Consider the following 25,962-nt stretch of genomic DNA (forward strand, 5'->3'; position numbering starts at 1 on the left):
ATACTAAAATACACTAGATTTTCTATAGGAAATACTGTTATACACAAGCAGTTCTATAGTAAACAATGTTATACACAAGCAATTCTATAGAAAATACTGGTATACACAAGAAAATTTTGTTATAAGCAAGATTTAATATAGAGATACTGTTATAAACAAGATTTTCCAGAGAAAATACTGTTATACAGAAGACTTTTTATAGAAAATACTGGTATACACAAGAAAATTTTGTTATAAGCAAGATTTAATATAGAGATACTGTTATAAACAAGATTTTCCAGAGAAAATACTGTTATACAGAAGACTTTCTATAGAAAATACAGTTATACACAAGATTTTCTATAGAAAATACTTTTATACACTAGATTTTCTATAGAAAATATTGTTATACGCTAGATTTTCTATAGAAAATACTGTTATACACAAGATTTTCTATAGAAAAAACTGTTATACACTAGATTTTCTATAAAAAAAACTGTTATACACTAGATTTTCTATAGAAAAAACTGTTATACACAAGATTTTCTATAGAAAATACTGTTATACACAAGAAAATTTTGTTATACATGATTTTCTATAGAAAATACTGTTATACAGAAGATTTTCTATAGAAAAAAACTGTTATACACAAGATTTTCTATAGAAAATACTGTTATACACAAGATTTTCTATAGAAAAAAACTGTTATATACAAGATTTTCTATAGAAAATACTGTTATACATACACAAGATGTTCTATAGAAAAAACTGTTATACACAAGATTTTCTATAAAAAAACAGTATTTTCTGTAGAAAATACTGTTATACACAAGATTTTCTATAGAAAAAAACTGTTATACAAACGTTTTAATATAGAAAAAACTGTTATACACAAGATTTAATATAGAAAATACTGTTATACACAAGATTTTCTATAAAAAAACAATATTTTCTGTAGAAAAAACTGTTATACACAAGATTTTCTATAGAAAAAAACTGTTATACAAACGTTTTAATATAGAAAATACAGTTATACACAAGATTTTCTATAGAAAATACAGTTATACACAAGATTTTCTATAGAAAATACTGTTATACACAAGATTTTCTATAGAAAATACTGTTATACACAAGATTTTCTATAGAAAATACTGTTATACACAAGATTTTCTATAGAAAATACTGTTATACACAAGATTTTCTATAGAAAATACTGTTATACACAAGATTTTCTATAGAAAATACTGTTATACACAAGATTTTTTATAGAAAATACTGTTATACACAAGATTTTCTGTAGAAAATACTGTTATACACAAGATTTTCTATAGAAAATACTGTTATACACAAGATTTTTTATAGAAAATACTGTTATACACAAGATTTTCTGTAGAAAATACTGTTATACACAAGATTTTCTATAGAAAATATGTTACGAAATTACATTATCAATTTGAATTTAACTTTCTGTAACGGCTGCTTGCAAAACACATCAAGTTTATCAACATTTTCATCCGTAGAAACTTCTACTTACATGTTGTTTGTAAGTATGACAGCCGTTGCTGTGAGGCATCTTTGTGCAAATAGGACATTCTAGTTTTTTCGTTAGAAAATTCATGAAAGTAGTAGAAGATGGCGCTGTGTATATAAATAGGAACAGCGAGTTGAAGCACAGTTTAAGTTAACATCAAACGTATTACCAGTGTGTTTTTAATGTGAGTAGATTTGAATAAATAAAGAGTTGTTAAAACAACTTGGCGCTTTTATTTGTAATTTAAAAGAATCCGGTTTAATTAAAGGAAATAAACCATCGTTTATAAAAGTAATGACGTAATAGTTTTATCGATTATTTTGGAAACAGTAATTGCAGTTATTTCAGTAATAGTAGTTGAGCTGAAAGTGTATTTAATGCAATATGTTGTAGTGCAAAATATGGAGTTTGATGGTAGATACGTGTTATAAATGACCACTAATAATATGTATACAAATTGTTTTCTCTTTACAGAATATAGTATATTAATATTAGAACATTATAATACTCAGAATTTCGGCTACGTAAAATTAGCTTTATATTTATAACTTAACTGATGACAAAACCTACAATTTAACATGAATTGCAAACAATATCATTTATAATTTCTGTCATACACGAACACAGTTGTTAAACCGCATGAGACTAGAACACTGCAAAGAGGAAAAATAATAACAAAAACAAGTGAAAAATCAACCAAAATAAACATTTAATTCAATCATTCTGAAGAATAAACTGCAAGTGATTCATCATTTACCTACAGAGACAACAAGAATCCCCCATTATTATAATGAGTAATACTAAAGCATCTTCTGTAGAATATTTGGAAACACCTGACAAGTCCGAAAATGATAAAAAGTCTTACCAGTAAGTATGTTTAGATTATTTCTTATGATTTATAAACAAAATATCTTTCTGTTTTGTTTGTTTAGATGTTTGGTTTTAGCAAATGGCTTAAAGGTGTTGCTGGTATCTGATAATAAAACCGGTTGCAATGCCAATGAAGACCACAATTCAGCAAAGTTAAGCAAAAATGAACAGGGTGAGTAGGAAAAACTTGTTACATACTGCGTTTTTATAGATTTTGTTTTGAAATGACACGTTATAATTTGTTTGTGACACACAAACCTATGAAGTCATTTTAAATGTTCTTCTGCATTAGCATATTGTATAGAAATTTTACAATATATTATTTATAATGGTGCTTAATTAAATAGCTAGAGACATAGAGAAAACACATAGAGCGGAAACTATCCTGTCAAAGACCTAACTCAGTTGTCAAAAACCTAAGTGGTGAGAATGTATTAGTAAAAAAAACTATGTGAAAACAAAAACAACTCTCGTATGTGTAACTTTTTTGAGTAATTTTTTTGTTTGAGTTTTTTTCGAGTTTCCGCTCTATGTTCTCTATGGCTAGAGACATAGAGAAATATGGAGCAGAAACTAGAAAAAAAACTCAAAACAAAATAATTACACAAAATAAATACATGTACGAGGGTTGTTTTTGATTTCCCATAGGTTTTTGATAATTGAGTTAGGTCTTTGACAAGACAGTTTCCGATCAAAACTTGACAAAAAACACAAACAAAAAATTACTCAATACATTTTTACAAATACATTCTCACCACTTAGGTTTTTGATAACTGAGTTAGGTCTATGACAAGACAGTTTCCGATCTACAACCGTTAAAATAAAAGTTAGCCATTTGAATAATTTAAAAAAAACCTTTCTCATTTTTATAATCTTAGCTGATGAAAAACTCTCAGCCGTTGCTCTTATGGTAGATGTTGGATCATTTATACAACCTCGCGAGTTTCAGGGTTTGGCCCACTTTTTAGAGCACATGATTTTTATGGGTTCGAAAAAGTATCCCAAAGAGAATTCCTTTGATACGCATCTCACGAAATATGGTGGTAGCAATAATGCCTGTACCGATAGTGAAGACACGCTTTATTATTTTGAGGTGCCTGAAAAACATCTAGACAGCAGTATGGACTACTTTGCGGCCCAATTGAAAGAACCTCTGCTAATAGAGGATTCCATGACTAGAGAACGTGAAGCGGTGGAATCAGAATATCAGTTAATTGTTAATAATGATGAGATTAGACGTAATCTGTTGATACAAAGTTTAGCCAATGAAAACTATCCTCATGAAAATTTTACCTGGGGCAATTTAAAGTCTCTTAAAGAGGATATTGAGAGTGATCAAGAACTACATAGAAATTTGCATGAATTCTATAAAAGACATTATAGTAGTCATCGCATGTATGCTTGTATACAGTCTTGCTTGCCACTAAAGGAATTGGAGCATTTAGCAATCAAACATTTTGCTGATGTCTTAAACAATGAATTGCCGGGTCACGATTTTGAGCAGTACAATTATAAGCAAGCTTTTAAAAGGGAATTCTTTAAGGAAGTTTTCTTTGTTAAGCCCATAGAAAATGTTTGCAAATTGTATTTGACTTGGGTGCTGCCTTCCACTTTGAAATTATATAAATGCAAGCCGGCTAGTTTTCTGTCCTATTTCCTGGGTTATGAAGGTGAAGGCAGCTTGTGTGCTTATTTAAGAAAAAGGTAAGTTTGTTAAATAATAATTTAATACATGATTAACTAAACAAACAAATTTTTATATAGACTTTGGGCTTTAGAGCTGATGGCAGGTCCCGATACCAACATTATGTTTACTTTATTCAACCTAAACATCACCTTAACCGAATTGGGCTTCAAACATTTGGATGAAGTTTTAAAAGCCACCTTTGCTTATATAAAACTCTTTAATAAAGCCTGCCAGCTAAAAGAAATATACAATGAAGTATCTTTTGTACACAACAGCAATTTTCGTTTTGCCACTGAATCATCGGCCGGTGATAATGTTCAAAATTTAGTTGGTTGTTGTAAATATTATCCCTCCAAAGATATATTAACTGCATCCCGACTTTACTATGAATTTAATGAAGCTCAAATACAAAATATAATCGATCACATTAATCAATTCCACTTCAATATTATGTTGGTAACGCAACAAACCTATGAAAATGTGGTTTATGACAAAAAGGAAAAATGGTTTGGCACCGAATATACCAGCAAAGAAATACCCTCTAAATGGTTGAAAATGTGGCAGAATACCGAAAGAATGCCAGAACTTTATTTGCCTACAGCTAATGCTTTCATATCGCATGATTTTCGTATTTTCTGGCGGGAAAATGGTGAAAAGGAATTACCTCAGACTCCGGAAAAGCTATTACAAACAGATACAGCTGAATTGTGGTTTAGGCAGGATGATAAATTTCTTTTACCACATGCCTATATGTATTTTCATTTGATGTCACCTTTGTTAAGGCAAAATGCCAGAAAGTGAGTAAAAATTTCTTAAGCTGCCTTTACATGATCACATTTTAAGACACACTTTTTAAAAAAAGAGTGCAATGTGTTATGTTTATATGAGATATGGAATGTTGTGTTAATTTGAAACTTTTCAAAAAATCATTCTACAAGCGGATTGGATTTTTTTTTTGTTACCGTGCCACAAATATGTGGTAAAATGTGATCGTGTAAAAGCAGCTTTAGATCGAGTTTTTTGACTTGAATATTAAATATTAGTTAGGGCGAATTTTTGACTTGAAGATTTGAGATTAAATTAAGTTTAATCTACGAATGTTGATTGTTTCAATCATTTACAATTCATATTGTAAATGTTATACTTTGTTGTAAATTATTTGATTGTATTCAAAAATATTTTGAACAATTTTGAATATTCGAAATAAAACAAGTAAGATATATATTCGGCTGTGCCGAATCTTATATACCCTTCTCCAAATTATACATAAAAATATTTTTATTAAACAAAATCAAATTTTTTTTTTCCGAATTATTTTTTAATTTTTTTTAAAATAAATTTTTTTTCAAATTTTTTTTAATTTTAAAAAAAAAATTTTTTGGAAAAAGAATTTTTGACAAAAAAAAAATTTTAATGAAAAAAAAATTCGGGTTAAAAAATATTTTTCCCGATTTTGACCCATTGTAGGTCCAACTTACTATAAACTTATATATATCGTTGCAATGGACTTTGAAATATTTATCATTAGATATCCATATTGTGTATATTAACGACTAAGTAATCCAGATATAGATCAAAAATAGGGCAAAAATCGGGGTTGTCCCGGTTTTTTCCTTATATCTCAGCCATTTATGGGCCGATTTTGTCGATTTTATTGATGTATGAATCACGTATTTAAATTATTTGGGGGCTACGGAAAGTTGATTTCAACATACAGACGGACAGATAATCTTAAATTTTTTTTTTTAATTTTTTAAAAAAAAAGTTTTTCCAAAATTTTTTTTTTAAATTTTTTTTTAATTTAAAAAAAAAAAAAATTGGAAAAAGAATTTATGACAAAAAAAATTTTTAATGAAAAAAAAATTTGGGTTAAAAAATATTTTTCCCGATTTTTTTTCCTTATATCTCAGCCATTTATGGGCCGATTTTGTCGATTTTATTGATGTATGAATCATGTATTTAAGTTATTTGGAGGCTACGGAAAGTTGATTTCCACATACAGACGGACAGATAATCTTAATTTAAACGCAAATCTTCCAGTCACAAAAACTGCTCTTAGTTCTTTAATAAATTAGTGTAAGAGGTCACTAAATGCGAACGAACATTTTATTTTTTATTTTATATTGAAAACAGCAAATAAATTTGAATTTTTTTATTGTTTTCAATATAAAATAAGAAAATGTTCGTTCGCATTTAGTGAGCCAGGCCCTAAATTTTATTTATTTTTTTTCTTCTTTATTTTCAGTACAGTTTTATGTTCACTGTATCTGGACTTGGTGCAGCATCACTTGGTGGAAGAATTATACCCAGCAACAACGGCTGGTATTAATTATCAAATATATTCTGAGGAAAAGGGTGTTATTTTAGCGGTAGATATAGAAAATTAAATTATGTTATATTTATAATTGAAAAAATCAAGTAATATTAAGACAGAATAATGGAAAATAGAGTTAAATGTACTCTGATTTAGAACGTTTCACAGTGATTCGTTCTTATATAACGATTTGACAATAACAGAAGGCGTTATTGTAGGTCTACGAAATTTAGTATAATTTTTGACCGTCCATATAAAATGCTAACACTTACATGAAGTCAACATTTTCCACTTCTAAGTTCACTAATTGCCAGATATGAAAACTAGCTTTACAAAAGTCTATAAAACTCATCTATCTATATATATAAAAATGAAATGGTCCATGTATGTAATGTCATCACGTGAGAACGGAGCTGGAGCGATTTGGCTGATTTTTTTTTATTCGATTAGAAATTTTCAGGAGATGGTTTGTAAAGAAAAAAAATTCGAAAATTCCATGAAAAACTCGGAAATTTTTTTTTTGTGAGTCCATTCAACTGTAATAAAAAAGCTCCCTAAAGTATGCAGTACAAATTTAGATATTTTATTTGCAAATAAATAAGAACAGGCAGGTGTATGTGGGTTGGAAAAACTTGAAGAACTAACATTAGTAAATGCTACCGGGCGAAGCCGGGGAGGTCAAATAGTTATAAAATAAAATCTTTAATCTATTAAAAAAAGGTTTTAACCTTTTAATTTTCCATTATTTAAAGGTCGATGGCTACAATGAGAAACTTTATTTGGTGATTGAAATCATAATGAAAGCTTTAATCTCCACCAAAGATCGCATCAACGAATGTCAATTGGAAATGTTTAAGAAACAGCAGCAAAAGAACTATTATAATTATCTTATAAAACCTGATCTGGTTAATGTGTATGTTATAAACAAAATTTTAATTTATTAAATAATTTTTAATGGAAACCCACTTTCAATTAATAGAGATTTACTGGGCTTTATGTTGAAAGAAAAGTACTGGCTGTTGACAGAAAAATGTAAATTCATTGCAGCTATAAACCTGCTAGATATAAAAACATTTGCTGAAGAATTTACTCAAGAGTTGTATGTGCAAGCTTTGATACAAGGAAATTTGGAGCAGCAAACTGCGCTTACTGTAATGGACTGTATTATGCAGCAGTTGAATTGTGTTGCAATAAAAGAGGTAAGCCATAGATATACAGCCCAATTATGAATAAAAAATCCGTGATTTTTTTCCCTTTTCCCAATTTCAGCATTGAGTTTGAATAGGAAAAATGGGAAAAGGAAACAAAATTCTCGCGGATTATTTATTCATAATTGGGCTGATATACATTCCAAATATAAGTATAACATATATACATTTTTTTTATTAGAAATCCTTAATGGAGGACCGAGGCACAGAAATCCCCTTAGGTTGTCATAAAATACTTTGCGCCAACTTAAATCCCAAAGATTGTAATACAATCGTGGCAAACTATCATCAAATTGGACCACGTTCTTTGCGCACTGAATGCATTTTAGAATTACTTATAATGATGCTGGAGGCAACGCTTTATGATGTCCTGCGCACCAAAGAACAATTGGGCTATTATGTCAGCTGTTCTACGCAAATTAATCATGGCATTATGGGCTATTTAATATATGTCAGTTCTCAGGAAACAAAACATTCGGCTGTTTATGTCGCCGAACGTATGGAAGCATTTCGTGTGAGCATTCAACAGATTTTACAGAATATCTGTGAGGAAGATTTTCAAAATTTTAAAAATTCCCTTATAAAACTAAAAGAAATTAAAGATGTGACATTGTATGAAGAGGTTTCGCGTAATTGGTGTGAGATAACCAGTGAAGACTATTTATTTCAACGCAAATCTAAAGAAATTGAAATTGTTCATACTTTGGAAAAGCAGGATATTTTAGAGTTTTGGCTACAAAATGAAGCTACAAATTTGCGTCAACTGTCGGTGCAAGTAATGGGTGTTAAGAACACAACAGCTGAATGTAAAGAAAGACCTGAAGACACTAATACTAATTTGGAATTAGAATTTTTAGATTTTGATAAAGATGGTGCAGCAATTGTTAATTTGGAGGAATTCAAGGAAAGTCTACATGTTTATCCTGCTATTAAAATCGAACTATAATAAAAACTGCCACAAGTAACAAGCAAACAGGTAAATCTTAAGCAATAGCTTTCAAAAACTAATGTGTTTATTAAAAAAAAAAGTTCGAACATTTTAAAATTAATTTAGTTTTTATAGACGTACTATCATCCAAATGTGTGAAAAGAGATTACTTTTGTTTCATTGATATTTCCCTCTACATGTTATTTACATTTTTGTTTACTATTTTCAAGTTTTTTAATTATTTCATTACATAAGTAGTTTAATTGTTTCTCTTCCCCCCTTATCATTAACTACTTACTTACACTCCAAAAAAACAAAACTAACGAACTACAAATGAATAGTTGTTAGACATAAAGATAAAAAAAAATTATTTTGATAGTATTTAGAAAAAAATACAGTGGCTTGTTAAATAAAATGTTCAAATGTATTTGCAAAAGATAAAAATGATAGCAATATTTATTTAAAATAACAAATTAATAATTCATTTAAATAATAAACTTCAGAATAACACATTTAAATACCCATAATTATGTTCAATTAACAGGCGCCAAGGCATAAAAATATAATGCATATTTGAAAGCAATTGGAAAAGAAAACTGTCTCATTTCTAGATACAATATGTCCGTCGCGGCTTCGCTGGTTGGGGCGCAATCGAAATGTCAAATTGTCCATGACTCTAATGCATAAATCAGACTGAATTTGACCGATGACATGGGTTATCTTGACTTTGGCTTATTAGCATAGACCTGTGACTTAAGAAAACCCCACAAGAAAAACTCTAATTGGATCAAATCGCACAATCTCGGTGGCCAGTTCACATCATCTCCACTTGAGATTATCAGGCTCTTAAATCGCTCGTGCAGAATGTCCAATGTGGCATGAGCCGTGTGTCTCGTAACGCACTACAGTTGAAACCACATGTCGTTGGTGTCCATATCATCTAATTCCGACCAAAATAAGTTAATAATCATAGAACTTAGCGCTCGCCGTTTACGCTGATGACCTGGTCAACGTCGTTCTCAAAGAAATATGGACCGATGACTCTGCCATACCAAAATCCACACCAAAAAGTGAATTTTTTGGGGTTGCATTGGACGCATTTTGATCACATGTGGATTGGAATCGTGCCAAATTCGATAATTTTGTATCCATTCATCCAGAAAAGGTTCTCATTGCGCGGAATGTTGCCCGAACAGAACAGATAAAACTATTTTATTATTTGTAAGTGTTGTTGAACGCTATTTGGTGATTTGGAAAAACAAACTGAATAAATATAACAACCAATTCGACAGATGTAGCTTCAACAATGCGGCCGCTATCTATTGTCAAAGTTTGGAAGTCCCTATTGGAAGAAGGCTTTATATTCTGAATCGTTATTGATAGCACAATCGATATAGCATTCATTATTGATACATCAATATATTCGGTATAGTCGAAATTAGATTTAATCTTGAACCTAACCTAACTCGATATTTATTTATTTATTTATTTTTATTTATTTATTTCAAATCATGTAATATAAATATATTTTTAACAAAATTTTGCTAAAAAAATTTCACCAATTTTTTTATCTAATTGTTTTCACCCAATTTTTTATCACCAAAAAATTATTTAATGCTATTTAAAATCGACCTAAATTAAAAAAAATGTCACAAATTTTTTTCACCCAAATTTAAAATCAACCTACATAATTCGTTTTTTTCACAAAATTAAAAAAAAAATAAAATTTCACTAAACCGTTTTTTAAACCCCGTTTTTTCAATTTTTTTTTTATTTATTATTTTCACCCAAATTTTTCACCAAATTAAAAAAAAAAATCATTAAAATTTGTTTCACCAAATTGTTTTTATCTATTATTTTCACCCAAATTTTTACTTCCCAAAATATTATTTTTCTCCAAACATTGCCGATAGTCCCATAGAGATATTTGACACACATTTTTTCACCTATTTAAAAAAAAAAATTTACCAAATCTAATTATTTTCATCCAAATTTTGTATCCCCAAAAAAATTATTTATTGCATTTAAAATCGAACTACCTTGTTTTTTTCACCAAATTAAAAAAAAAAATTTCACCAAAAAATTTTTTTCGCTACTTTTTTTTCACCAATTAAAAAAAAAATTCACACAAATTTTTTTCACCAATTTTTTTTTATCGATATATTTAAAATCGAGATATTCTACACACATTTTTCACCTATTTAAAAAAAAAATGTTTACCAAATCTAATTATTTTCATCCAAATTTTGTATCCCCATAAAAATAATTTATTGCATTTAAAATCGAACTACCTCGTTTTTTTTCATCAAATTTGTGAAATTTTTTTTCACTATCTTTTTTCACCAATTTAAAAAAAAAATTCACACAAATTTTTTTCACTAAATTATTTTAACTATTATTTTCACCCAAATTTTTAATAACTCGTTTTTTTACCAAATAAAAAAAAAATCACTAAAATTTTCTTTCACGACCTTTTTTTCTACGCTAATCAACATTTCACATGAAATATGTTCCCTTTTCCCATTTTTCGTTCATCAACTTTGTTCACGTGAAAAAATTCCCCATGTTGTGAAATTTTTAGATGGAATTTTGTAAACAATAAACAGCTGCTACGAACAAAATCAACTATTGTGAATGAAAAGTTTAGGGGAATATCACGATAGCAATTTTCGCTTCGAGGGAAATGGATATTTCATGGGAACATAAATTTCACATGTTTTTCACGATAGGGGTGATTATTTTAATTTTTTTCACTCAAATTTTTAATCTCCAAACATGATACAAACATTGCCGAAATAGTTTGTATCATGTTTATTTCACGACCTTTTTTTCACCAAATTAAAAACAAAAAAATTTCACTAAAATTTTTTTTCACCAAATTTTTTTTATTTATTATTTTCACCAACATTTTTTTCACTCAAATTTTTAATCCCCAAAATATTATTTTTCTCCAAGCATGATACAAACATTGCCGAAATAATCCCACTTAGGTTGCTGTTTAAAATCATTTTTAAAATATTTAAAATCGAGAAATGCGACACACATTTTTTCACCTATTTTTCACCAACATAATTTTTAACCCAAAATAGTTTTCACCAAAAATAGCTTTAATATTTATCCTAAAAGGTAAAGGCCGCATACTGCAATCTGCATTCAATATTTTTATTCGGCGAATTCGAAAATTTTTTTAAAGATTTGATTTAAATCTTGATATTTTTTGTTTTTAAGAAAATATGTTGCCTTTATTACTGACTTTTCTTGAAATAATAATTATAAAAAAACACTTTATCTTTTTACAATTTACTGGTTATGGGGTCTTTATTTTTTTTTTGTTTATATATGTTTAAGGATTCGTATAAAAAAATATTTTTATGATTTATAACAATAATATAGTACTTTGTATTTTCTTTTTTTGAGCATATGCCTGGAAAAACATTGCTGGTCATTTACAAAAGTGTTTTTTTTTTCTAAATTTTATAGTTGTTAATACAACAATATACACAAAAATACAATATAATAAATTTAAATCAATCTTAATATATTCACAGTTAATTATTGGCTTAGTGTTGTTTTAGATATCTTTTGATGCATTTGTATGTTTAAAAAAAAAACAAAAAAAAAATTTAACAAAAACATAAAATTAACAAATTAGTTTCCAATTAATTAAGGAAATTTTCGAAAGGAATAGAAATACATAAGGAAAATTTATTTAATATATTAATAAAAGATAATAAAAAAATGAAACAGTTCATATTTTAAATGAATAACAACAAATAATTTGTTTTAATGACTGCTTGCCTTATTGTATAATAAATGACGGTTCAGCAGAACAAAAAAAAAACGTTCTTTAAAAAGTCTATAGTTTTTGCATTTCTGTAACGTCTTGTATATTTTTAGTTTTAACAATTTTTGCTTGTATATAATCACCACTATCGTCACCGGACAACAAAGAGTCTTGATTGGGATCCATTTTAACGCTGCCAGAGCGTAGCAGAATGCGCGATAGCAAGGACGAGCTGGAAGCACGACGTCTGGGTAAATCCTCCAAACCTCTATGCAAGGACAGTTGATCTGGTTCACGTTCTTTAGAGGTGGCCACATATTGCATATATTCAGCCGTGCGTAAAGAGGTCGCATTGGGTTTGCGATAGAATTTCAGTAGCAGCGAAGAGCACACCACCGACACCGAACTGGCCGCCATGGCCACAGAAGCCATCCAGGGCTGTAGGGTTATGCCGAAGGGAGCGAATATACCAGAGGCCAAGGGTATACCCAAAAGATTGTACATACTGGCAAAGAGGAAGTTGTATCGTATGCGCTTTACAGTTTTACGCGACAAATCTAGACAGGCCACCACATCTAAGAGATCATTACGCATGAGCACCACATCGGCCGCTTCAGCAGCCACATCTGTGCCGGCCGCTATAGCAATACCAACATCGGCTTGTGCCAAAGCAGGACTGTCATTGACACCATCACCCACCATGGCCACACGTTTGCCAGACTCTTGTAAGCTCTGGATTTTGGCCACCTTGTGTGAGGGCAAAACTTCAGCAAAGACACGGGTTATGCCCACCTTGATGTATAAATTATAAATTTAGTATAGATTTTAAGTCAAATTCAAGCTTTTTTTAAAACTAGCAGAATCTGGTCCGCATTGCTGCTCCGATTCGTGATTTATTATAAAGAATATTCAGATTTAATGTAGAAATTCTATTAATTTCTACTAGTTTATTTTTCAATAGCTCTCTCTACATAAAGATCGAAATGTTCTTCAAATATTAAAATAATCGTTTTAGCAGTTCTCATGTAAATGATTAAAATATGTGATAATTTTTCGGACATTCCCTCCCATCGAAATTATATCCAAATTGTTCTTCAATTTGGAGCAGTTCTTGAATTTATCAATTACGAACTTTGATTTCTCTTTTATGTGTGATCAATATAAATGATCTTCTTTGCAAAAGTTGATTTTTGTAAAGAAATTTAGGCTTTTCAATAGAAAAATCTCGTAAGAGTAGATACAAAGGTCCACAAGTTACCAGGGAAAACATTCTGAAATCTAATTTCAAGTGATAAACAGACAACTTTAAAGATCCCCATGAACATTGTTAAAATTACACTGGCTTAATGAATAATATAACTACAAAAACAATTCCACTTACCTCTCTGGCTATACTAGCTGCTGTATTCTTATTATCTCCCGTCAGCAATATAACTTCAATGCCCATTTTCTTTAAAGTGTAAACCGCCAAATGAGCCTCTGGCTTTACCATATCCGACACAGCAAACATACACACCAGCTGACCATTCAAAGCACACAATACAGCCGTATGACCTTTGGATTCCTCCTCAGTCATGGCACTATTGATTTCACTGGAAACATTAATGGCATTACGCAGCATCCATTCGCGATTACCGATAAGTACATTGATTTCATTAGCCAAGATAGCATTAACATCACCCACATTGTCAGTGTTAGAGGAGTTATCATCTAATTGTAGCAGTTGTAAATGTTGCTGTTGCTGAGCGGCTAGTTTACGTTGAGTTTCATCTGTATCGGTTATAAGTTCAGTAATGGAAACACCATTTTCCAGTTGGATGGGAGCCTGTTGTAGATTATGGCCATGTGAACGATAACTATTTTCGAAATTAATGATTTTTTCAGCATTGCAAGCTTGTCTTAAGGCCGTATCATAATGAGAGACCATAACTTTAATACCACAGCCAGGAACAGCCTGGAAATTTTCAGTTTTACCCAAAGATTCTTGAGACAACATTTCCCTGGAAAATCGTACAATGGCCGAGGCTATGGGATGTTCACTATTGGCTTCAGCAGCTCCTACAATAGTGAGAGCTCTAGCTAAACTGCACACCGCAGGCTTGACAAACATAATGACCTTTGAAGTCATGGGGGTGCCATAGGTAATAGTGCCCGTTTTATCAAAGACCACAGTTTTAACCTAAAATTAGTTTTAAAAAAAATAACCACTTAAACATTTACTTTTTCATATATTTAATCACACTTACCTTATGAGCATTTTCCAAGGCAGTGGCTCCTTTTACCAAAATACCATTTATGGCTCCCGTACCAGTAGCCACCATTACGGCCGTGGGTGTAGCCAAACCCAAAGCACAGGGACAGGCTATAGCCAAAACGCTTAAAGCACACTTAAATGCATAGCTCACCACTATGGTGTTTGTGTCCATGTGGGCCTTGTGTTCCATGGCTACTGGCACCAAGCCAGGGTCTATGAAACCCGCTATTATCCAGCCTATCAGAGTCACACTTGAGACTACCACCACAAATGGCACAAAATAGCCCGCAATTTTATCGGCCAACTGTTGTATGGGGGCTTTAGAGGTTTGAGCCTCCTCCACCAAGCGCACTATTTGAGCCAGTGTAGTATTCTCACCAGTATGAGTGGCTGATATTAAAAGTACACCATTTTGGTTGATGGAGCCACCTATAACTACAGCACCTTTGCGTTTAGCCACCGGCATAGATTCGCCGGTAATCAGCGATTCATCGCAGGTTGAGTGGCCATATAAAACCTTGCCATCCACTGGCACTTTGGCGCCCGGTATAACCTTCAAAACATCTCCGCGTTGTACATAATCCACAGAAATCACTTTTTCCGAAGTGATTTCAAAATCCTTAGAGATTTCCACCAAAACCGCTTCGGCCGCCTTCAAAGACAACAGCTTGGACAAAGCCTCTGAAGTTTTACCCTTGGCTATGTGCTCCAACCATCTGCCCAGTGATATGAATATCAGCAACATGGGTGGTGTATCGAAAAATGTCAATGGCGAAGAGTTTTGTTCCATTAATATGGCCGCTATAACCACTGCCACCGAGTAAATATAAGAGATGGTAGTCACCATGGAAATTAACACATCCATGTTGGTGGTGCCATGTTTTATGGCCTTGTAGGACTGTACATAGAAATGCCAACCACCAAAGAACTGCACCGGTGTGGAGAGTAAAAACATGACCAGATTTTCCATCGACAGTCCCGGCACTATGCAACACATATTGGCATGTCCTCTTTTGCCCATTTCAGCCATAAAATAGATCATGGCAATCATACAGGGTCCACCAAAGATGAGAGAAATAAGAAAGGCGGTACGCCATTTGCGTATCTCCTCTTTGTGCTCTAAGTAACTGTGGGCCATTTTGTCTTTGCCGGAAAGTAGATGGGCTTCAAAGCCCAATTGTTCGATGGCTTCACATATGTTGCGGGGTCCAGTGAGTTCGGTATTGTAGCGGAATTTGCCTGAAAAGGGGGAGATAATAAAACATTATTTAAAAAAAGTGTTTTTTTTTTGAAGGAGACGAAGGTACTTTCTTTAAAAAGTACTTTTTCAAAAGGTAATTTCTTTAAAAAGTACTTTTTTAAAAGGTACTTTCTTAAAAAAGTACTTTTTCAAAAGGTACTTTTTCAAAAGATACTTTCTTTAAAAAGTACTTTTTCAAAAGGTACTTTCTTTAAAAAGTACTTTTTCAAAAGGTACTTTCTTTAAAAAGTACTTTTTCAAAAGGTACTTTCTTTAAAAAGTACTTTTTCAAAAGGTACTTTCTTTAAAAAGTACTTTTTCAAAAGGTACTTTCTTTAAAAAGTACTTTTTCAAAAGGTACATTCTTTAAAAAGTACTTTTTCAAAAAGTACTTTCCTTAAAAAGTAGTTTTTCAAAAGGTACTTTCTTTAAAAAGTACTTTTTCAAAAGGTACTTTCTTTAAAAAGAACTTTTTCAAAATGTATTTTCTTTAAAAAGTACTTTTTCAAAAGGTACTTTCTTTAAAAAGTACTTTTTCAAAAGGTACTTTCTTTAAAAAGTACTTTTTCAAAATGTACTTTCTATAAAATGTACTTTTTCAATAGGTACTTGCTTTAAAAAGTACTTTTTCAAAATGTACTTTCTTTAAAAAAGTACTTTTTCAAAAGGTACTTTCCTAAAAAAGTACTTTTTCAAAAGGTACTTTCCTTAAAAAGTACTTTTTCAATCGGTACTTTCTATAAAAAGTACTTTTTCAAAAGGTACTTTCCTTAAAAAGTACTTTTTCAAATAGTACTTTCTTTAAAAAGTACTTTTTCAAAAATTGTATGAGATTAAATGGGTTTTTAGACATTATTAAGAAATAATTATGAAATTGAATAGTTTTTGTTAAATTATGTTATTGAAATTGTTTGTGCATTTCTCATTTTCTTGAACATTATTTTAAATATCTTCCATAATACATATAAAAATTAATGTCTTTCATCGATTCATCGAACTTGCATGGGTTCAATGCACTTATACGAATGGAGAGCCGCTTATTTACAAAATTCAGGCACGAATTACCTAAATCCAACCACTTCACTATCTATTTAACCCCAGCTGAGTCTACATCATTGTATTTTTTGCTGGGTAGGTAAACATCTTATTTAATGTCCCATTTCCTTTTAACGTAACTTTTATTTGCTATTAATTAACATATTTAGAGCAAACTTTAGCTTAACTAATTACAAAAATTATAACAAATTAAACCATTTCCTTTGCTATTAAATATTAAACCTATAAAACATTTAAGTTATTTTATTCTGTTTGCACTCTAGGCTGAATAATGCATTAAAATAAAAATAATATTAGCTTGACATGTTGTTATTGAACTTTTATTTACAAGTTTGTTTTCAAATTAGCGCTCTTTCACTCTCTCTAAAAAATTTCTTCAACATTTTGTTGTTTCTGTTGTTGGAACACAAAAAATTCAAATAATTTTACTAAAAAATTATAAACAAGTTTATTTATTTTTATTTGTACGCTCTATTTTATTTTCATATATAAATTAGCAATAAAATAGCCAACATTAAGTTAAGTTAGATTTTGACACTAAAAAAAAATGTATTTTATTATTGTTGCCGCTCTAAATTAAACCGCCCGGCCCCACCACAAACAAGCAAACCGAACTACATACAACGTCTTCTGTTAGTTAATGATGAATGCAGAGATAAGCTCCAGCAAACCAGCACGTATGGCCAGCTATTAAAAAGACTTAATTCTTCTTAATTCCCCAAAAAAATATTAATTAATCAAATGGACAATTTTAAAAATGACTTAAAAACGAATTTATAATTTCAATGTCTGATTGTTTAATGTAGGTTGGTAGGTAGGTAGGTAGGAGTGTATATGTTGTGTGGACTGATAAGGGGTTATTAGTACTTGCGAAAAAGTAACAGAAATGTAAAAAATATTTACAATATAAAAGAGACACTAATATGGTAAATAAATTCTTTCAATTGCTATTAGCAACAGGGAAATGTAATTAAGTTTAACGAAATAAATACATCATGGAAAGACAAACACCGCAACAACGTCTCCAAATTCGGCAGTATAATGAAAATTAGCTTTCTGTGGCAAATATGTATTTTTCGTGTAGCTGGCTAATTTGCTTTCCGGAACTCTCAACTGACGTATCTAGATCTAAAAGATAATTTCTTCTAAAAGATACTTTCTTAAAAAATCTTTTCAGAAAAAACTTTTTCAAAAAGGTATATTTTTTAAAAGGTACTAAAAAAGTACTTTTTTAAGGAATTTTCTTTAAAAGGTACATTCTTTAAAATGTAGTATTGGAATAGGAACTTTCTTTAAAAAGCTATTTTTCAAAAGTAACTTTTTCAAATGGTATTTTCTTTAAATGTACCTTTTCTTCAAAAATTACTCTCGTAAAAGGTACTTTCTTCAATATGTACTTTTGTAAAAGGTACTTTCTTCAAAAAGTATTTTTGTAAAAGGTACTTTCTTCAAAAAGTACTTTTGGAAAAGGTACTTTCTTCAAAAAGTACTTTTGTAAAAGGTACTTTCTTCAAAAAGTACTTTTGTAAAAGGTACTTTCTTCAAAAAGAACTTTTGTAAGAGGTACTTTCATCAAAAAGTACTTTTGTAAAAGGTACTTTCTTCAAAAAGTACATTTGTAAAAGGTAATTTTTTCAAAAAGTACTTTTGTAAAAGGTACTTTCTTCAAAAAGTACTTTTGTAATAGTTACTTTCTTCAATAAGTACTTTTGTAAAAGGTACTTTCTTCAAAAAGTACTTTTCTAAAAGGTACTTTCTTCAAAAAGTACTTTTGTAAAAGGTACTTTCTTCAAAAAGTACTTTTGTAAAAGGTACTTTCTTCAAAAAGTACTTTTCTAAAAGGTACTTTCTTCAAAAAATACTTTTCTAAAAGGTACTTTCTTCAAAAAATACTTTTCTAAAAGGTACTATCTTCAAAAAGTACTTTTCTAAAAGGTACGTTCTTCAAAAAGTATTTTTTCAAAAGGTACTTTCTTCTAAAAGTACTTTTTCAAAAAGTACTTTCTTATAAAAGTACTTTTTTAAAAGGTGCATTCTTCTAAAAGTACTTTTTCAAAAGATACTTTCTTCTAAAAGTACTTTTACGACTACTCTCTTATCTCATCTATATATATAAAAATGAAATGGTCCATGTACAGTGAATGTCACTTAAAATCGTACACCATCGTAGTCAAATTTTATTCATTAGTTTTAGAAAGTTGATGTTTTGGAAATATTTTAAAATGCTATTTTTATATTGTGTGTGCTATTACCTATCAGAAAATTGGGTATAATTTTAATTGCCCTTATCCACAAATAAAAAAAATGGGTAAGACTGTCAGTGCCCAGAATATCAACGCTTCATTTAAAATCGTAAAGGCACTAAAAAATAGCAAATGATACCCTACAAAGTATTAGGATTATTTAATATTAACATTTTTTATTATTTTTAAAGTTTTAATTATAATTTAATATAATTGTACGAATTTAAGTGAAATATGAATTTTGTGATGTTCTTTAATTTTCATCAATATTTTTTTAACGAATTGAGGTTTTGTTAACTTTTTTGTTGAAATACATATTTTTTGTTCCAATTTATAAAATGACTTTTAATTTTTTATATAATCACCTATTATTGCCTGTAAAATTTCATAATATTTAAAAAAAATATGTTGTACGATTTTGAGTGACACTCACTGTATGTAATGTCATCACGTGAGAACGGCTGGAGCGATTTGACTGATTTTTTTTATTCGATTCGAAATTTTCAGGAGATGGTTTGTAAAGAAAAAAAATTCAAAAATTCCGGGTAAAACTCGGAAATTCTTTTTTTTTCCGAGTCCAGTCAACTGTAATAAAAAAGCTCCCTAAAGTATGCAGTACAAATTTAGATATTTTATTTAAAAATAAATAAGAACAGGCTGGAAACTTGAAGAACTAACATTAGTAAATGCTACCGGGCAAAGCCGGTGCGATCAACTAGTGTAGAATATTATTTATTTTCACTTTTTAGTATTTTATTGAAAGATCTTGACCAACATTATAATAGTCAATTGTTGTTTATTCTAATCTTATTAGAAATGATTAATAGAGATCTGTTATGCATGAGTGTTTTCTTATTTAGATTTGTTTGCTTATATTTGTTAAAAATTTCGAAATTATTTTTTAAATCCTATAAAAATAAAACCCTTTTTTAATTTTTACACACGAATTGTATGCATAATAAAACCACCATATTGAAAATTGTTAACATTTTCATACATTTCAATGAGCTTATCATTAAACAATCATAATCTTAACCTTAAACGTGTTAACTGCAATATAAAAAAAATAGTGTCATAAATTAAATATGGTTGATACAAAAATTTGTTTTATTAACAAAAATATGTAAACGAAAATGCTCTAAAAACTTAATATTTGGCTATAAATTCGATATCTTTTCGAACATACTGTACAAAATATATAAAGTATTTTCATTTGACATAGTTTAATACAAAATTTTATACGTTCATTGCCCTTCTGCTTTGTGTTTGTTGTGAGTTTTAATTAGAAATTCTTAAAGTGTAAAACGGAAAAGAAAAACAAAACAAATTCACTTTTAAACAATTTGTGATTTGTTACTACTAATAATTTATGAGATAACTAAAGTGTAGAATATTTAAAATAGCAAAAAAAAAAAATAAACAAAGAAATAAACAAAACAACAATTATTAATACTCATTTGTCTTGCAGTTATTAAGGGAGTTGTTTGCTTGTTAGATAACATCTTGAAATTATCATTTCATTTGCAAATAACATCCCAGCAAAAAAAGTGAGGAAGAAGATGCAGAATTTTCACAACAAATAGCATGCTTGATGTACTTCCAATTTTGGTGAAAAAGCTATGAATTTTACATTAGCTTGTCATTGGAGGGATGTTGTTAATTTTTGACAACTTTTTACTTAATAAATTCGATGCTTTCGATGCGATTAAATTTCGATTTTAAGGTGTTATTTTAATGTAGGTAGTGGATACCTATATTTTTTGGCATCTTGGATGGAAATATAAATAATAGAAAAAAAGAGATGTAATTGAGCATTTATAAACTGATTTTAATGTAGTTATAAAATTTATGAAACAATGGTTGATTAATTTTAATGATTAAAAAATTTAAAAATTGTTTGTATACCAATTTTTACAGGTTTTAATAAATTTTATAAAATTCAAAAAATGTAGGAAACAATTACATCAACGAAATATTTATAATTCAGTGTCAAATACCCATATTTAAAATCACATCTTCAGAGGTAGAAAAGATTCATTTGCAACTTTAGATGTGATTAAAATGTCATATGTAAAGATGCACTTCCATTATTTTTTGCTGGGATGTTTATAATTCTAATGAAAATTATTTTTTCCTTTTGTCTTTTATTGTCATTAGTTTATTTAATTTTGCTTATTTGTTTATTGTTTATAACGAACAAGTTGCTTACAAAACATAATTTAGCTTTACTAATAGCTATATTTTTGTAGTTGTCATGTAAATATTTAAAATAAAACGTCTTGTAGTATCAGGTTTGTAATCGTATTAAGGGCTGTTTGTTAAGCCTTTTAAAAAGGTTTTGCTGGAAATGTTTAAATTTCTTTAAATAAAACAAAATATCAGAGAATAACAAGGGTAACTAATTAGTTTTTCAAATTGAAAATCAATTGTTTGATTTTGGATGAAAAATGGTAAAAATTTTAATGTATTTTTGTATTAAGTTTGAAATAAAACAATTTAAATAACTCCGGGTTTTGCTGGAAACACACCGATTGGTCATAGTGAATGTGTTCCCTCGGTTCCAACGTGCGAGAGATGATATGTGCGGTTTAGAAGTCTTCATTTTGACACGAAAGACAAAAATCGGCCCAGAATTGAAGGCATTACTACATAAAGATTGTTGTCAAACTCAACAAGAGCTTGCAAAATCATTGGGAGCAATTTGAAAAACGCTTGCGAGCAGTTCTTTTGGCGCGGAATCCATATGTAACCAGAAAGATGGGAAAAGGTCTAATTTCAATAAATTTATATTGTACAAATGTTTCAAAATAAAAGCTAAAAATTTAAAAAAAAATCTCGCACTTTAAGGTTATACACCCAATAGTTTTTTGGTGAAGAATGCTTTTCAATGAAAAATCTTCATTTATTGATTAGCGGAAATTGTTATGTGATTTTAATCCAATTTATTTAAAACTAGTTGATCGCCCCGGCTTCGCCCGATAGCATTTACTAATGTTAGTTCTTCAAGTTTCTATAACCCACCATACCAGCCTGTTCTTATTTATTTGCAAATAAAATATCTAAATTTGTACAGCATACTTTAGGGAGATTTTTTATTACAGTTGACTGGAATCACAAAACAAAGAATTTCCGAGTTTAGCCCGGAATTTATGTGATTTTAATCCAATTTATTTAAAACTAGTTGATCGCCCCGGCTTCGCCCGGTAGCATTTACTAATGTTAGTTCTTCAAGTTTCTATAACCCACCTACACCATCTGTTCTTATTTTATATAAAATATATAAAAATATATAAATTTGAACTGCATACTTTAGGGAGCTTTTTTATTACAGTTGAATGGACTCACCAAAAAAAGAATTTCCGAGTTTTGTCCGGAATTTTTGAATTTTTTTTCTTTACAAACCATCTCCTGAAAATTTCGAATCGAATAAAAAAAATCAGCCAAATCGCTCCAGCCGTTCTCACGTGATGACATTACATACATGGACCATTTCATTTCAACATATGATTTTATAGTTTATCTTTCTTACTGTTTTAAGAATGACCTTTAATATTTGCTTTAAAATATTATTGAATTTTATAAAGAACATGAAATAAACATCTGCTTTTCTAAACAATTTGAATTTGTAATAGGTACATTTATAAATTTAATTTAAACTCCAGATGCTAAAAGTCTGATATAAAATGCACGATGACTTCATTTACAATACAATTTATTTGTTTAATAATGTTTCAAATGTTCCAATTATATTGTCATGCTGTGGTTTTTCACTATGCCAACAAAAGTAGGGTTTTGGAATTTTAATTTTAGCTTAAATAAGAGTGTTAATATATTATAAAGCACGAAATAAAAATATTTTATATAGAAAAAGTTAAAATAAAATAAATCAATACAAGACAATAAAAAACTAGAATGTTTTTCAAGCTGAATTTAGAGACAAAAAAAATACATTAAACAAAAATAAATTTAAACAATTACAGCTAAAAGACAAAGACTATGGATTTTATATACATAATTTGAATATAGTTTATTAAACAAAGTCTACTTTAAATACTGATAAACCTCTATAATGTAAATTACCTAAATGAATCATTATTTTTGTATAAAAACAAAGAAAAAAAAATACCCCAAATGAGGCGGATCTCATAGGGGTTTAATTTAAAGAGCAATAATAAACTTATTATTCAAAACAAATTGCAAAAAAAACTTAATTTTTCTCTCATATAAGAACAAAATTAAAAACCTTGAAAAGATTTCTCCAACTGCCCCCTAAGCCACTATATAAAACAGATAATTTGAAAGTTTTTAATAAACAAAACATTAAATAAGATATTTGTTTTAAACAATTATACAATAATCAAGGTTTTTTCCTTAACATTATACATTTCATAAAGTAATCCACAAGAATATCATAATTTACCAAAATTTAAAAGCATTAAAGTGAAGGTTTGCAGTTATAGTTTTTAGCCACAACAATTTTAAATGTTATAAAATCATTCATTAACAATTAAGAGTCATAAGAAACTGTATTTTATTTCTTTTTTGTAAATAAAAAGTGAAATGTTTTACACAATTCCCTCGAAAGCTTTTGAATCCCAGTTACAAAAGAAAATAAACGTGCTAAATACAAAATCGCACACATTAACAGTTTGTGATTTAATAAGTTAACAAAAGTTTTTGTAAAATAAATAACAAATAAATGAGAGCAGAACAGAACAGCTAAAGAATTTATTTCTAGAATTTAAAAATAAAATTTTAGGGATTTCCAGTAAAAAGTGGTTTCCACTAGAATTCTTTATTTTTATTTAAAGCTACAGAGGAAAACTTGTTAGTTATAAACTTTATCTAGTAAAATCCTATTGCAATTATCACATAATTCCAATCCAATTGTAGGTTTCACTAACTTCGTTAAAATATGCTGTGTGAAACCCACAGACCTACTAAAAATCGGTCCACAAATTCCGGAAATATCGTAAAATATCATAAAGACTGAGATATAAAAATTAAACAGTCTGGTGCTATTTTGCACCATTAAACTTTTTTAAAAAAAAAAATTGGTGAAAAAAAATGTTTGAATGGAAAAAATATTTTTCCCGAATTTGACCCATTGTCAGACCGAATTTTTATGGCATTATAAACGTCGTTGGAAAGGTCTTTGAAATATCTATCATTAGATATCCATATTGTCTATGTTAATGATTTATTAATTCAGATATAGATAAAAAAGGTTAAAAAACACGAAGAAGTCATGATTTTTTGTTTATATCTCAGCCATTTGTGGGCCGATTTTCTTGAATTTAAATAGCAACTAAACCAGAACTATAGAAGATATATTGTACATATTTGAGAGCTTCGGAAAGTCAATTTTAACAGACAGACAGGCGGAATTGCTATATCGAAATACAAAAAAAAATTATTCCCTAAAAATCTGTTTTTTTTTACCAACTTACCCCTTTTTGTTAATAAAGTAACCGTGGCAGCCGTCACACCTTTCAGTTTACCCACATGAGTCTCGATTTTATTAACGCAGGAAGCACAAGTCATGCCCTTAATTTCTATCTCTACCTCAGCCTCACCACTATTGGGTTCTTCTAGCAGCTCCGAGGGAAAACCCAATTCTGTTATCGATTTAGCTATACTTTCGGGTGTAATGACATTTGCATTGTATTTAACTTCCGCCTTGGCAGCCAATAATGCCACCAATACACTGTCTATGCCATAGATTTTGCGGCAATGTCTTTCTATGGTAGCCACACAACTGGCACAAGTCATACCACGTATGTGCAGAAAACACTTGGATAACAGCTCATCCTCAATGGCCAATGCAGTGGCATGGCCATTGGCTGAATTCGGTTTTTTGGGTGAGGTGAGAGGAGTTAAAGACTTTTGCTTGTTTGCTACTTTGGGACTATTTTTGGCAGAATTTGTACTAGAGTTATTATCCAACACACTTGCCTCGAAACCCATATCATCAATCATTTCGGCCACCTCTTGGGCTTTCAATATGGCTGGCTCAAATTCCACTTCAGCCTGTTTGTCTTCCAAACTAACCTTGATTGACTTGATGCCCGGTTTGCTGCCTATATTACCCTCGATATTTTTCACACAACTTTGACAGGTCATGCCAATAATCCTCACCAGACATTTGTCATAAGCTTCACCATTTGTTTGTTGTGTTTGTCCATTATTTACATTTTCATCGTATGAGCATTCAAAGCCCATTTCGTCAATTTCGTAGGCAATTTTTGAGGGAGTTGTTTGTGAGCTATCGTAGGTAAAGTAGCCAGCATTTTCGGCCAGCTCCACCCTGCATGTGATAATACCTGGTTTTGTGGCAATATTGCCCTCAATGTTTCTTACACAACTTTGACATGTCATGCCTATAATAGGCAGTCGTATTTCTTTGTGCGTATTCGCATTGTTCATTATGCCCAATGTATCCAGTTCCACTAGGTTTTCTTCATTATGCTTCGCTGTGGTAGTGAAAGGCATTTGTTGCTCCATTGTTTTTGTTGTTGTTTTTGCTGTATTGCTTGTCTTATCGTCTACTTTGTTCACAGTGCATTGCTTTTATAATTTTAATTTTTTCCTTTTTCTTTCTCGTTTTTATATCACCTTTCTTAATCTATTTATTTTTTGTAATATTTGGGTTTTTATTTTAATTTTTTTCACTTAAAATTTGTTTAAATTAATGGCAATTTATAAGTTTCACTCTATTAATTAATTTTAATCATTTTTCAAAAGGAAAATATCTAATTTTTTTTATTGCCCACCATTAAGAGCAGCTACACCTCACTACCGTTTCCAAAAAAAAAATTCCCGTTCCTTGCTCTTTGGACTGAATAAATCGACTGACTGCTAATAAGAA

At 29.8% G+C, this 25,962-nt stretch overlaps 2 protein-coding genes across 2 annotated transcripts; one reads left to right on the top strand and one right to left on the bottom strand.

The window, feature by feature from the left end:
* The first annotated feature begins 2,184 nt into the window (after positions 1-2,184).
* On the top strand, positions 2,185-9,035 carry LOC135957788 (nardilysin-like). The gene is made up of 8 exons (XM_065508591.1): positions 2,185-2,377; positions 2,443-2,552; positions 3,259-4,084; positions 4,145-4,864; positions 6,313-6,436; positions 7,134-7,294; positions 7,361-7,580; positions 7,771-9,035. The coding sequence occupies exons 1-8, from the start codon at positions 2,301-2,303 to the stop codon at positions 8,533-8,535; spliced, it is 3,003 nt and encodes a 1,000-aa protein (XP_065364663.1). The 5' UTR covers positions 2,185-2,300; the 3' UTR covers positions 8,536-9,035.
* Positions 9,036-11,801: 2,766 nt separating this feature from the next.
* ATP7 (copper-transporting ATPase 1) lies at positions 11,802-25,940 on the bottom strand. The gene is made up of 4 exons (XM_065508590.1): positions 24,545-25,940; positions 14,548-15,794; positions 13,683-14,480; positions 11,802-13,093 (listed from the first exon to the last, which is right to left on the bottom strand). The coding sequence occupies exons 1-4, from the start codon at positions 25,596-25,598 to the stop codon at positions 12,374-12,376; spliced, it is 3,819 nt and encodes a 1,272-aa protein (XP_065364662.1). The 5' UTR covers positions 25,599-25,940; the 3' UTR covers positions 11,802-12,373.
* Positions 25,941-25,962: the final 22 nt, after the last annotated feature.

This window comes from Calliphora vicina, chromosome 4 (assembly GCF_958450345.1).
Source record: "Calliphora vicina chromosome 4, idCalVici1.1, whole genome shotgun sequence".
Lineage (NCBI taxonomy): Eukaryota > Metazoa > Arthropoda > Insecta > Diptera > Calliphoridae > Calliphora > Calliphora vicina.